At 59.6% G+C, this 12,337-nt stretch overlaps 2 protein-coding genes across 2 annotated transcripts; both read left to right on the top strand.

The window, feature by feature from the left end:
* Positions 1-4,617: 4,617 nt before the first annotated feature.
* Positions 4,618-5,404, top strand: HRG_03972 (ATP synthase, delta/Epsilon chain, beta-sandwich domain-containing protein; the record flags this gene model as incomplete). The annotated part of the gene is made up of 5 exons (XM_044862443.1): positions 4,618-4,719; positions 4,782-4,811; positions 4,906-5,059; positions 5,131-5,309; positions 5,372-5,404. 5 exons carry the CDS (start codon positions 4,618-4,620, stop codon positions 5,402-5,404), a joined length of 498 nt encoding a protein of 165 aa, XP_044723469.1.
* Positions 5,405-5,835: 431 nt separating this feature from the next.
* Positions 5,836-9,088, top strand: HRG_03971 (uncharacterized protein; the record flags this gene model as incomplete). Its single annotated transcript, XM_044862442.1, has 9 exons — positions 5,836-5,989; positions 6,039-6,091; positions 6,159-6,245; positions 6,342-6,441; positions 6,471-6,546; positions 7,613-7,735; positions 7,796-8,729; positions 8,776-8,878; positions 8,940-9,088. 9 exons carry the CDS (start codon positions 5,836-5,838, stop codon positions 9,086-9,088), a joined length of 1,779 nt encoding a protein of 592 aa, XP_044723468.1.
* Between the last annotated feature and the right edge of the window lie 3,249 nt (positions 9,089-12,337).

Below are 12,337 nucleotides of genomic sequence, written 5' to 3'. Positions count from 1 at the left end.
GACTCGTCCACTGCAGTCAGTCACCATCCGGGCCTGGCCGGACCTGCGGCGCGCGGCTGGGCCTTTACAGTGCGAAGGGGATGAGATTACTGGCGCCTGGAAGACGACGGTCCGAGGCGGGCTCGGGGTGACTGACGCGTCGGCAATGGAGCCCGCAAGTGCTGGCGCCGAATGCGGCGGCGCAGCACCGTGCCGCCCTAGAGCCCCAGGCACTGTTCCCCCCTCGCCGGGCTCAGCGGGCAGAATTAACACGGAGGCTGCTGCCCTTACTCACAGACGCTGCGCCCGCCCGCACCACGACTCGTCACCGTGAGTCCTTGACCCCAGCCCCCAGATGCTGCACCATCCCTCAAGCCGACACCATGGTGCCGTGACCCGAATCTGGAGAGTAGCGAGAAAAAGGCGCGCGGGGTCAGGTCGATAGTCCGGAGCCATGGCCATGTCGGCCGAGTCGAGACTGCCCAGGAGCGCCGAGAGTTTAGGGCTTGTGCATATTCATTCTCTGATTCCACCCCTCCCCCCCCAATCAAATGCGTTGCATTACTGGACGGGCACGAGTGGGGATCGAGACGAGGCTGTTTGTTTTTGTTTGCAAGGTGGAATGTGTCCTCGTCACCACCCAAGCGATATAGGTATTGGGTTGATATATCGACGTGTGGGCAGACTTCGGTCAGGGCCATCGTCATTTAAACTTTGTGTCACCCACCAAGCTGCAGTGTCTCGTCGAGAAAGATATCGTCTCTTCTCTCCCCGACACAGGCCCTGCCACGACGTCGGAGTGCCAAACTGCACGTGCCCTGACGATGCACCGGGGTGTGCGACGAGTCCTCCATCATGGCTCTTCTCCAGCTTCTCGGCCGCAGACGGCAGCCCCATCCTTCTACTGCTTCTACTGCTGCCTACCTACTGGAGCAGTCTGTATGCAGAGGCAGTAGTAGGTATGAGGGATATTTCAAACACGGCTGCACGACTCGTCGTCTAGCCTCGGTCAGATGCCTCCCGCTTGACGCCCGCCTGGTGCTTGAAGGTGCTTGAATAAGCTTACCAGCAGACGCCCGAGTAAGGCACCCAACCCATCTCTCCAGGTTCTTGACCCGGGCCATGTGTATATGCTGCGCAGTTGCGCACAGTCTATCGGTGAGCTTCATTACTTACATGATACAGTCAGGCGCTCTCATGCATGCGTAGCATCCCATCCTCCGGCGTCGTGGAGAAGCAAGAGAGCCAATCGCGCGAGGTCGCACGCAAATGGTCCAGGTCACACTCCGTCAAGCCAACGCTGTGCGACCACCTCCAAGCCGGACCGGAACGTCGGCTCGCTGTCCCTGGGTACCAATGGCGTTTCCTCCAAGCATCCATATCCGTACACATCCATGAGCCCGAGGTACTACATACTTGTGACACGCAGTATCCCGTCGTGTGGCTGGAGATGGCTCCGATAGCTGAGACAGCCGACGTACTCACTCACGCCACCACCATCTGCAACATGACGACGGAGCGCTTTTCTGGTCTAGAGCCGCATGAGGGTTCCCTTGTCGTCCGCAGCGCTCGACCTGGATAGGTTGGCGGCTCGTCGCAGGGTGCGTGAGCTCCGTGTCTACTCCGTACGCAATTGAAGGGATGGGAGGTAGGTAGGTAAGCAACCACGAATACACATGTACTGTGAGGACTGTGCCCTGGAACTGTGAGAGCTGCCGGGTCGTCTCCGACATCGCGTCGCGCCTGAATGCCACGGGCTTTATAGGGTAGGTCGAGAAATAACGGGCGCTCGCCGACATGCAGATGGCCGAGGGTGCACGGGCGAGCGAGAAAGACGCCTTCATCTTGCCCTCTCGGACACGAACCACCTTGTACAGAGAGGCTGGACAGAAAGGCGGAGAGAAGGCGCGCGCAGGGAAGAGGAAGCCGAGAGAGAAGGACAGAGCGAACGCTAAGGCATTAAAGCGGTGCGTGTGACAGTGTCGATCGTCTCATCTTTTGGCCATGCAGGAGATGGAAGAAGAGGGGGAGAGACAGGAGAAGAGGGAAAAAGCCACCCCCGCACCATGGGCATGTTTATGCGGCTTCAGCGCCTATCGCTCCTTAATACTTCCTACAGAGAATGCCCTGCTGCCTCTGGTGGGGGACCCTTTTGGCGCCCGGGCTAATTATAGTGGACTTGCTAGCCGTGGCCGTCTCGAGTGAGCAGCCAGTCGTATTACAAGCCCCTTTCCGTTAATTACAGCACAGTACGGAATACACGACAGTCCCATCCTGTCCCATCCTGTCCCATCCTTTCCCATCCTTTCCCATCCTTTCCCACCCCGTCGTCGTCGACCAGTCTCGCCATCCTCCCCTCTCTCATCAAACAGACGAGGAGGAGGTGGCGGTGGTGTGCCCCGGCCGTGATCGACCAACTCCTCTTCGTTGGCTGCCTTTCCTGTCCCATCTGTGCCATTCGGCGGTGAACAAAGTCCTGCGGGCTGTTGAAGCCATCCCGACCACCCATCCATCCCGCCAGTCGCGGGCCTATTCGTGCACGACCGTCCGTTTCGCATGCCATCTGAGAGGCAGGGCTGAGGCCAGGCCGTCGCCGCTTCTCGAGGGTACGGTACGTGCATTCGTAAGGCTTGAAACGGGGCCCCCGTCATCATCGCCCTTTCTCATTGCCCTTTCTCATCGCCCTTTCGGCTCGTTCCCGCCGCCGCCCGGCGACACGTCGTTTTCTCGGCGATGCGCACTCCCGCTGCGCCAAGCAAGATATCTCGTCCCCACACCCACGCCGCCTGCCAAGACGTCCTTGACGGGCAGGCTGACATGTCGCCCTGCCTTGGACCAACAAGACTGTAACATATCACGGGGACTGATGGAATGAATCATGATCAACATGTCGCCTGTCTTATCACCCATGTGTACGTACGCGTACAGCACCACGTATCTGACCGAGCTTCTTGTCGTGGATATCCAAGACGCATCTCTTCCTGTCTCGGAGCCTGTCCTGTGCTACCAACGCAACGGGGATCCTCCCGGCGCACACAAAAAACGCATGATTCGACTCACCGACCGACGATGCTTCTACGTACTGTAAACGCTTGGATTTAAAACCATTACAAGAGCAAGGGAGAACGTGGCGCTCGGATGCTGCTCCGGCGCAGCCTCTTGCCGGGCAAAAAAACGGGGTTTTGAAACGAGTTCGGCGAGGCCTTGACTCTTCCGGTATGGCGCTCGGAGACAATCTTCTGGCCTCCTCCTGTCAGTCTTTCTAGGGTGCAGGGCAAACATGATGCACCGAACCGCGGCTGCAACCCCAGGAGCCCAAACGAGTGGACCTCCCGAGACGAACAGGCCGACTCGTTCGTATGGTTAGTCCCAGTCTCGTCAGAAGCTGGCTCAATATTGGGGTCGTAGGGCATGAGACTTGTGGCACGACAGCCGTTGAGCATTCCGAAGGGTCGCTGCATCGCCAACCCCCTTTTGGAAGGCCAAGTCGAGGCACGGCAGCAATTGGACGCGTCTAGACCGCTGCCCCGGGATGTGTGCAGTGTTCGCAGTGCAACAGCTGTACAAGTCTCGGCAGACATGGCTCACCTCGTATTGGCATCTTGTCGAGCCTGGCGGCCACTGCTCCGCAAGTTCAAGCGGTGCAGCCCCTCATATGTCTCGCACTCAAACGAGACGAGAACGTCCCCCTCTCTTGTCTCTGCTGCCATCCAAGGCCCCTTAGCTGCAGCCGGACGGGTGCGTTTTGCCAGATCAAGTGCAGACAAGCATAAGCTCTGACAGTCTGACATGAACATCCCGTCCAGCAGTCAATCCCTCGCCGGTCCCTTGGATATCCGCGCATCTGCGTCCCAAGGCGGAGGATATGCCTCATTCCTGTTCAGCCGACCCAGGGTCGTTGCCCCGTGCGGCACCCCGATCGCCAGCACTAAGCAAACCGTCTGCCGCACCCGTGACGGATCCACGGCAACCGACGTGCGACGATCTTGCAGTGCCGTCATGAATGCAACTTGTGGTAAACCCGTCTCCGCAGAATAGGTATGCCGCGAAAGGCCATCCTTCACCTGGAGTTTCGGGACTGCTGATCGAGTTTTCCGGACCGGTTGGTGTTGACGACCGAGCTTGCCGCTTCCTCACTCTGGCAATCTGACAACGTGGAGTGGTGATCATCCAGACCAAGGATGCAGATTCCTGCACGCACAAGGCGAAGCGTAACTTGCACGCGCCGCAATGGCGAGGGGATTGTCGCCGTGTCTGATATTCCGTAGCTGTGCTTAGGCTTGGCCGACAAGAGCGGCGGGCCTCGTCATTGCAGGACGGGCAATCAGTCCCATCCCGTCCTGGCGCGAGGCCATGCGATGGCCTTGGGGAGAGACTTGGGGCACCGGGTTACCCTCATCTCCAGCCAGAGCACGCTTTATGCCATGTGGGAATTTGATGCTGGTGATCGTTTGCCCTCCGTATTTTGACCTGAAAACAATGAACCAATCACGTGACATGGCATGTGACCGGCCTTGTCCGATTTTCCCGCTAGCCGAATCAACCCCAGCTACCATCGCGGGCAAAGATTCGTGCTCACGGCCTCGATAGAGCTTCACGCCGAGCACCAACGCTGTCGCCACCCCTCCCAAACGCGCCATGAACTCCCTCCATGTTGCCCGCGCGGCCCTGCGAGCCCGCCCCGCCGCCATGCGGGCATTCGCCCAGCGAAGAACGTACGCCGAGGCCGTTCCCGACAAGGCAAGGCAGCCCCTTCCTTATGCATTTGTCACTCCGCGAGGCACCGCTAACTCTCTCTGCAGATCAAGCTGAGCCTTTCTCTTCCTCACCAGGTGCGACAGACCCCGATTGAAGCGCGATTGACCATGCCTCGAGACTCAATTGGCCCGAATCCTGGACGAAGCCGAGCTAATTGCCGCACGCCAGTCCATCTACAAGTCCCACGACGTCGTCCAGGTCAACATCCCCGCGGAATCCGGCGAGATGGGCGTCCTCGCAAACCACGTCCCCGCGATCGAGCAGCTCAAGCCCGGTGTCGTCGAGGTTGTCGAGGAGAGTGGCGGTGCCAAGCAGTTCTTCCGTGCGTAACACCCCGATGATTTAGCCACCAGGTTCCGTGGTGAGTCGGTGCATGGCTGACAAGCGACTCAGTGTCGGGTGGGTTCGCGACGGTGCAGCCCGGCTCCGCCATGAGCATCAACGCCGCCGAGGGCTACCCGCTCGAGGACTTCAGCGCCGAGGCCATCAGGTCCCAGATCGCCGAGGCCCAGAAGATCGCCGGGGGCAGCGGAAGTGAGCAGGATATCGCAGAGGCCAAGATTGAATTGGAGGTATGTCCACGTGGAATTGCATGCGTCCCGTCGGCCCACAGCTTCTGACCCTCTGACCGCAGGTTCTCGAGACACTGGCTGCTCATGTGAAATAGACCTTGTTCGCTATGATGGCATGTCCTTGTACATCAAAATTTCCTACCTCGCCAAGATAATTGATACCAGTTTTGGTGCCGTCTCTCTCGGGGGTATCACTGCAAGCGTGCGCCTTGCATTCAACCAATTGATTACGGGGCTTCAAGGTGTCTGTCTGTCATTGGCAGTCCATAGATCGATTGTGCCTCCTGTTCCTGCCTCCAGCCGAATTCTGCCTCGAACCAACCTCCTTCCTTATGGCAGTGATCTTTCAATGTGGTCTTTCCTAGACCCAGCCCTCGCATCTCCCAAGCTCTTCGATAATCCTAACAACCTTGCTTCATCCACCGCTTGGCATTTCATGACACGTCGCCCGACTGTACTGCCGGCATCGAGAATTATAAAGCCTTCACATTGCTATTCATCAGCATTTCTCCTCTCACCGCAGACTATGGCGTATCGCTCTACCGCCAGCCCGCTGCGCCCCGACGCAAACAAAACACCATTACCCGCTCAACAGGACCTGCGAACGCCAACATCAGCACCGTCTGGGCTAGTCGGCGCTCGCATCCGTCAGCTCACCTCTCTTGCAAACAACCAGCCCCGTGACGAGCAATCGCTTTTCCGTCTGGATGATGACCGCGAAGATACCAGGCTCGGATAGGGTCGTCGAGCAGACGGTCTCATTGGCCGTCCGGTCTCGCGGAGTACGGCTGTCAGAAAGTCAGCGTCTTCGTCGCGAGAGACTCATGATCGGGAACCTGTTGTCGCCAGGGGAGCTTTGCCAAAGAGACCAAGCTTGAGAGACTCGAGGTCAGTAAAATTTGCTTGTTGTCTACCGAGGCGCTCCAGAACAACCTGGTATGTTGACGCTGTGGGCCTACTAGTAGTGCAAAAGGCAGCGCCGACTCTGAGAGATCGAAGTCCATTCGCCCAGATGACACTTCACATTCGCAGACTTCTACCTCGGGCAAGAATAGCGTCTCGCCGGCCTCGGGTGGGCGACGGCAAGACGCCTTGTCGGTGTTCGATCTATACGGCCTTTCCCGCCCGGAGAGTTGGCTGTCTAACGAGAAGCCGCGACAGCAGACGGAGACAAAGACACTCCAGATATGTCACTCCTGCGGCGCGAGCCTCTGCTCGAGAAACCAGTGTCCGAACTGTGAGCATGACTTTTGCGGCAAATGTACGGTCGAGTTACCGGTCGACGGGACGCAGCTTACGCATGCCTCTGGCAAAGACAGCACGCCGTCTCGGGGGAGCTATCCTGCCAGCTGCTCCGCGATTGATGATGGTGGTATCGACGCAAATCCCGGGGCACGCTCTCGGACGCCACACGGACTGCAGACACCGACAGCCAAAGTCGGGAGCACAGTCAGAGAAAATCCCTTCTTCAAGGCAGATCAGACTTCAAGAGCGCTGGCCTCGACCCCTCTGACCACACCGCGCCGTGCGAGAGCAAGCAAGCCTCGACAGTTGTCTGACTGCGTGCCTCGGCGATTCATGGATCGATCGTCCACTGACTCCAAGAGTCAGGGAGAGCCGGGTACCAGTCTTGGCAGTAGTGGCGGCAGTGTTCAAGGCGAATAGCACTCGGTTTGCTGCGCCGCTCACCAGTGCTTCTCCAGGCAGCCAACATGCGAAGCAGGTCGGAGTGAGGAGCGAGAGAAACAGGACCATGGCTCCGAGGATGGGAAGCTGCAAAGCAAGATCCATCAGCTCTGTCAGCTTTCTGAAGAGCTGCACTCTCGACATGGCCTGCAACGTCTTGCCAATGCACCAACAGAGCTTGACTGCAGCACAAGAGCCTCTGGCGAGGATTCGTGCGAGGCATGCATTCATCACAGCAACATTTCAACTGCGAAACATGACCGCGTTCATTCCCTTGAGCAAGATAACAAGGTCTCGTTCATCCGCCCGCTGAAGCCGCATAATCTCGAAAATGACATGGTAGCTCCCCTTTCTTCAAACCCCCAAGCCCATACTATAGATGCAGACGATGTCTTTGGACCCGTTTGCCGCTCTGCCCGCCTTTCTCATCAGGGCCAAGGGGGGTTAGACGAGGCGAAATGCCAGATGGAGAGCACCAAAAGCGCCGAAAGCCCCAAACGAACCACCCCCTTTTTGGGCTTAAATCCCGGCGCCGGTCAGAGATTGGCTGAGAGACGAAAGGATACAGAGTCCAGAGAGAGCGACGTGTCCTTGGTTTGCTCTCCTACGCGTCACAGAAATGAGAGCCCAGGTCCCTCGGCGAAGGACCTGGACAAGATTCGGGACGAACGTCGGTCCCAAAAGTTCAGAAGTAGCAGCCAAAACACGGGGAAACGAGGGCGGTCAACTACGCCAGCGCCGTACGTTTTATCTGCGAGTCGGACGGCACAGCTGCTGCCCACCCGATCCTCTTCAGCTAGTGTAGTCGGTCAGGATGTGTCGAGCATGGCGCAATATCGTCGCCACCCACGAGGCACCAACCTGTGCCTGCCTTCCCAGGGCGCCGACTTGAAGCCAGATCCCTGGCCGCGTCTGAGGAAAGTGGACAAGCGACGAGAAGAAAAGCAAACCCCTACGCCAGAGCCTGTCCCGTGGTCTCGTCGGTCCCTGCGAAGACCGTCGAGCCACGCTGATGAGCTACGAAGTGCCAACGAGATGCCTACACCGTTAACTTGGAGGCAAAATCTGAAAAAGACGGCGGAGCAGGGACGAATCTCGCCCCGCAGCATCACCGCAGCATCCACTCCGGCGTCTCAGTGGCGTCAGAACTTGATGAGGAGGGAGGCTGAAACGTCGCGGCCGCATCTCGAGAGAACGGCCAACACTTGTTCTTTCTGCGATCCGACGTCAACGACGCCGCCACAGGATTGTAGCCACCGGGACGGCACACAAGGCCATCCCCAGCCTGGGGAACCTTGGGCGGAATCTTGGGTTACACCAGCCACGCTCAGGGTCAGGCAGGTAAAGCGCTCGCTTGCCCAGAAAAAGGCGGAGGAGGAGCTCGAGGCGTCAAAGAAGGCTGAAGAGGCCTTGCACGGCCCATCGCGGAACTCTGGGTCACCGGGGGACGGAGAAACACATGATGGCGCTGTTTGGGAGGACGCCAGGGACTGCTCGTCGCCAGAGTGCCGTGGATGCTCATGGCGGGACCGGTACATGGATCTCAGGGGGGAGGTGGAGAAATGGAAGACGGAGCTGAACTCGTGCGACGCTGACGAGGACGCACTGGGACACGGGCAGCCGAGTCGGATGGACAAGGGAGTCGGGGACGGGGTGGCCCTGCAAGCAACGCCCGATGACGTCGGCATCGAAGGCTTGACGATTGTGGTTCACATGAGGTACAAGGATGACTTGGTAATCAACACGGACCTCCGGGGCCAAAGTTCGAGTGGTACACGAGGGCAGGGTCAGCGAGATTGAGGCGCCGTCAGACGGTTGGCGCAACGACATGGCGGCGCTCGGCGGGCTGTCGAGGAGGGGAGAGGCTGTGCTGACGGTGCTGGGTACGCAGGATAGGCAATAAAGGCTAACAATTGCTATGGCCATGGCGTGGCTGCTGCGCAGACGAAGCGAATAAGCCGGGCGCCTTCGGGTCTAACGGACGACAGCAGGCCAAGCAAGGCACGGTTGGCCGACAGCAGCAGGAGGTGGAGGAGGAGGAGGAGGAGCCTGGCCCCTTGGCTCGCCGTACCTACCGTCGAGGGGGCCAGTGAAGACGCGTTTCCTCTGCGTCATGAGCATGTATTTCGGCTGCAGCAGGCAAGGTATCATGATGCAGAGGACCGCATGTGCCCGAGGCATCCATCCATGCACGAAGTGTATGTAGGTACGGTGATGGACGTGCGGCAGCGGAGCCGCAGGTGCCGAGAACGGCCATGATACGGCATCGTGCCACCCCCCCCGTCCCCCCGACGAGCGGTACGAAGTATGTACGGAACACGGCCTGCCTGTACATTGCCACTGGTGTCCCGAGCTTTCATGGTGGGTAACTATCCGGCGAGGGCATGTACATGTCTATCAGTACGCTGCCTTGGGGTGGGCCGGGGAGCAAACTGTCAACCTTTTGGTCTGGATGAGGTGAGATTTCCCGTCGTCGAGGTTGCACAGGCTGCGGCTCCTTCGGGCGCCGCCTCACCTTGATCACGAGAGAGGCGGTGTTGTTGTTGTTGTTGTTGTTGTTGTTGTTGTTGGCCTCTGCGTGGAAAATAGGGGAGAGCGCAGCTCTGTTGCGCAGAGGCTTCGTGGGTCCCGCCTGGGATGGCCGTCTCCCTCCCTGCCTCGACTGTGCTGACAAGGCTGAAGGGCTCGGGGAGGAGGCGAATGGAGCAGCAGCAGCAGCAGCAGCAGTAGAGGAACAAAGCAAAAAGCGAGGAGTGAAGAAGAGCATGTCGTGAATACGCTTTGTCGGGCTCCTTGTGCGCCACCGCCCGCCCGCCCTACCGAGGCCCGGCCCGTCAGCAACGCAGCCAGGACCGACGAATGGATGGACGCGCTGCTTGCTGCTGGGCGGCGTCATGCGGGCCGTTGGTTCGGGCCGGGGGACCCATTGCGGCGGCCAGGCTGAAGGGGAGGGGGAGGGGGCGGCGGCGGTGATGATGATGATGATGGTACATGGTTTGATTCCCCCATGAGCCATATATGCTGTTTCTTCGCCGGCCTTTGATTCCCCACCCCCTATTTTTGCGTGGCATATTTTTTGTACGGCACGCTGGAATCGTCTAGGGACGCCCTCTCCCAGTCTCTCAGTCTGTCTGTCTCCCTTCTTCCCCTCCCCGGGTGCCACGGTCCCCCCTTTCCCGGCTATGATGGGATAGGCAAGGCACGACAAACAGATCACGACGGATGACAAAAAAGGCCCATGCTCCGTGGCAGAGCAACGAGGTGCCGCTCGCCGCACCCCCTTTCTCCTCCTCCCCTCCCCAGCATCGTCCGACGTGGGGGAGGAGAGGGAAGAAGAGGAGTGGAAGGGGGAGGCAGTTGGTGGAGCAGCAGACCGCCAAGCTGTCCCCGACGGCTTGAAGTGGCAAGCCGGAGAGGATGCCGGGGCGGGGGCGGGAAGGACCCGGTCTTTAACATCGGCCGTCGACGAGTGGATCGAGGGAGGACGAGGCTGCCCGGGGAGCTGGGATGCCCGCCCCTCTCTTCTTGCGCGAGGTCAAGTAAGCGGGGCCTGCGTGGCCCCTCGTGGCACCCCCGACGAAGGTCCGGGGTTGATTCCCTGTGCTTTCGTACCCTGCCAAGGAACGGGAGGGAAGCGGATGAGGAGGCAAAGGGTCTGTAGTATCTGCCTCGTCGAGGTCGAGCACGGGAGGCAACCGACGATGGAACGGGCCATGGACGAGCGACATTATCTTCAGCGAGGCGTGTCGAGTAGAGCCGAGGCTGAAAGAGAGAGAGCCGGTGAGTCAGTGAGAGAGAGGCAGGGGGAGAGAGAGAGACGGGGCGTCAAGCCTCCTCTCATGGGGCGCAGGGCCGTCGGCTGAGACGGCGCAAGCCATCATCTCCTCGGCGCGGTAGCACAGGCCGCTCGTCCTTGCCGTTCAAAGTGCGCCCACGTGCCCGCCCCAAGGTTCCGACTCTTTGACCGCCGGGCGAGGGGCTTCACGACGGCCGCCCGGTCCGAGTCTCACGACCCGTTCTGCCCCCCCCCCCCGTCCGCCCCCTTTACATCCTCTTCTCCACTCCCCCCTCCCGGCGCTTTCAAGCACAGGAGCACACGGCGGGTGGGGAGATGGGTCCTGTCCGAGCAGCGTCTTGTCCCCCCTCGTGCCGTCAACGGGTGGGCGGGACGATGCTTCCCCCTTCCTCGGCGGAGCGCGGATCCCCCGCCCCGGTGAAGCAGTGATGGGACAAAGACCGAGACCATCGACTTTCTCTTTCGTCGTCATCGAGGACCGGGGGGGGGGGGGGCCTTTGACGTTCCCGGCCAGAGAAACTTGGTTTATTTGGTGGCGTCTGCACGAACAAACACTGCCCGTCCTCTATCCGCCAACGCAGACCTTGGGAGGGAGATGAATGAAGAAAAAAAAATGACAGGTGAAGCGGCGTGATGAAACGGGGGAAGCAAAAGGGACGGCGTCGGTAGCATTGCGATGGAGCCGTGGGCGGGCTTCATGCCATTACCTCCGAGCAGGGTCCCTGCTCTGCCACCGACACGGCGCGTACAAGCCTCGGCCATGTACAGTACATCTCAACCGTCGACGCTCAAGACGACTTGTCTTGTCGTCGAATCAGCTCGAGGATGCCTTGCCAGGTAGCTGTACATGCCATACAAGGCCGTCTCGGCAAGGCTGCAGCCCATGATGCTGCCTCGGCCCCCCTTTTCTTCAGCCTCCTCTCTCTTGCTTGTTGAAAAGGCGTTTGATTCTTTCTCGCTTCGATTGCGCTGTGTAAAGGCCTCGTCGCCCCGTACTCTCCTCTGGCATGGTTATGCTTCTCTTCCCCGTGCTGTCTTCGTAATGGATGGGAGCTTCCATCTTCGCATTCGTCTGTCGATACGCCGTACAGTAGCTCGCTCAGGGGCTCGAGCTCATGACAACTTGACAAGTCTACTGTAGACACGTGCCTGCATGCCAGATATCAGCGTGCGATATCGAGACGCCGTATGACAACTGACTCGTCCTCCCGTTATACAGTACCTCCTCGGCATGTTCCAGCTACAGGCAGTCTGCATTTCCGTCTAGATGCTCACGTATCCCATCTGTAGGGCCTGGGCCGGAGCCACGGCATGCACGAGCGCAAAGGGGCCTTGGACCTCCTGCTGCCCTACCTTGCCGCGCATACATACAGCACGTGTGCGCGCGCGCGGCAACAAGACGGACGTGAAGGCCCGGCATGCACAGCGGCCGCCCATCTGGGGGAGCGGTGAGGCGGCGGTGAACGCGCATGAACTGCTGCCGCTGGCCGGGGCATGCCATCATGCCACGAGCCCGTCGTCGAGCTGGGCGTGTCCCTTTTTAAAA

Source organism: Hirsutella rhossiliensis, assembly GCF_020360975.1.
Source record: "Hirsutella rhossiliensis strain HR02 chromosome Unknown scaffold00003, whole genome shotgun sequence".
In the NCBI taxonomy this organism is placed as follows: Eukaryota; Fungi; Ascomycota; class Sordariomycetes; order Hypocreales; family Ophiocordycipitaceae; genus Hirsutella; species Hirsutella rhossiliensis.
Note: the sequence above shows the minus strand (reverse complement) of the source record. Positions and strands in the feature narration are given on the sequence as shown.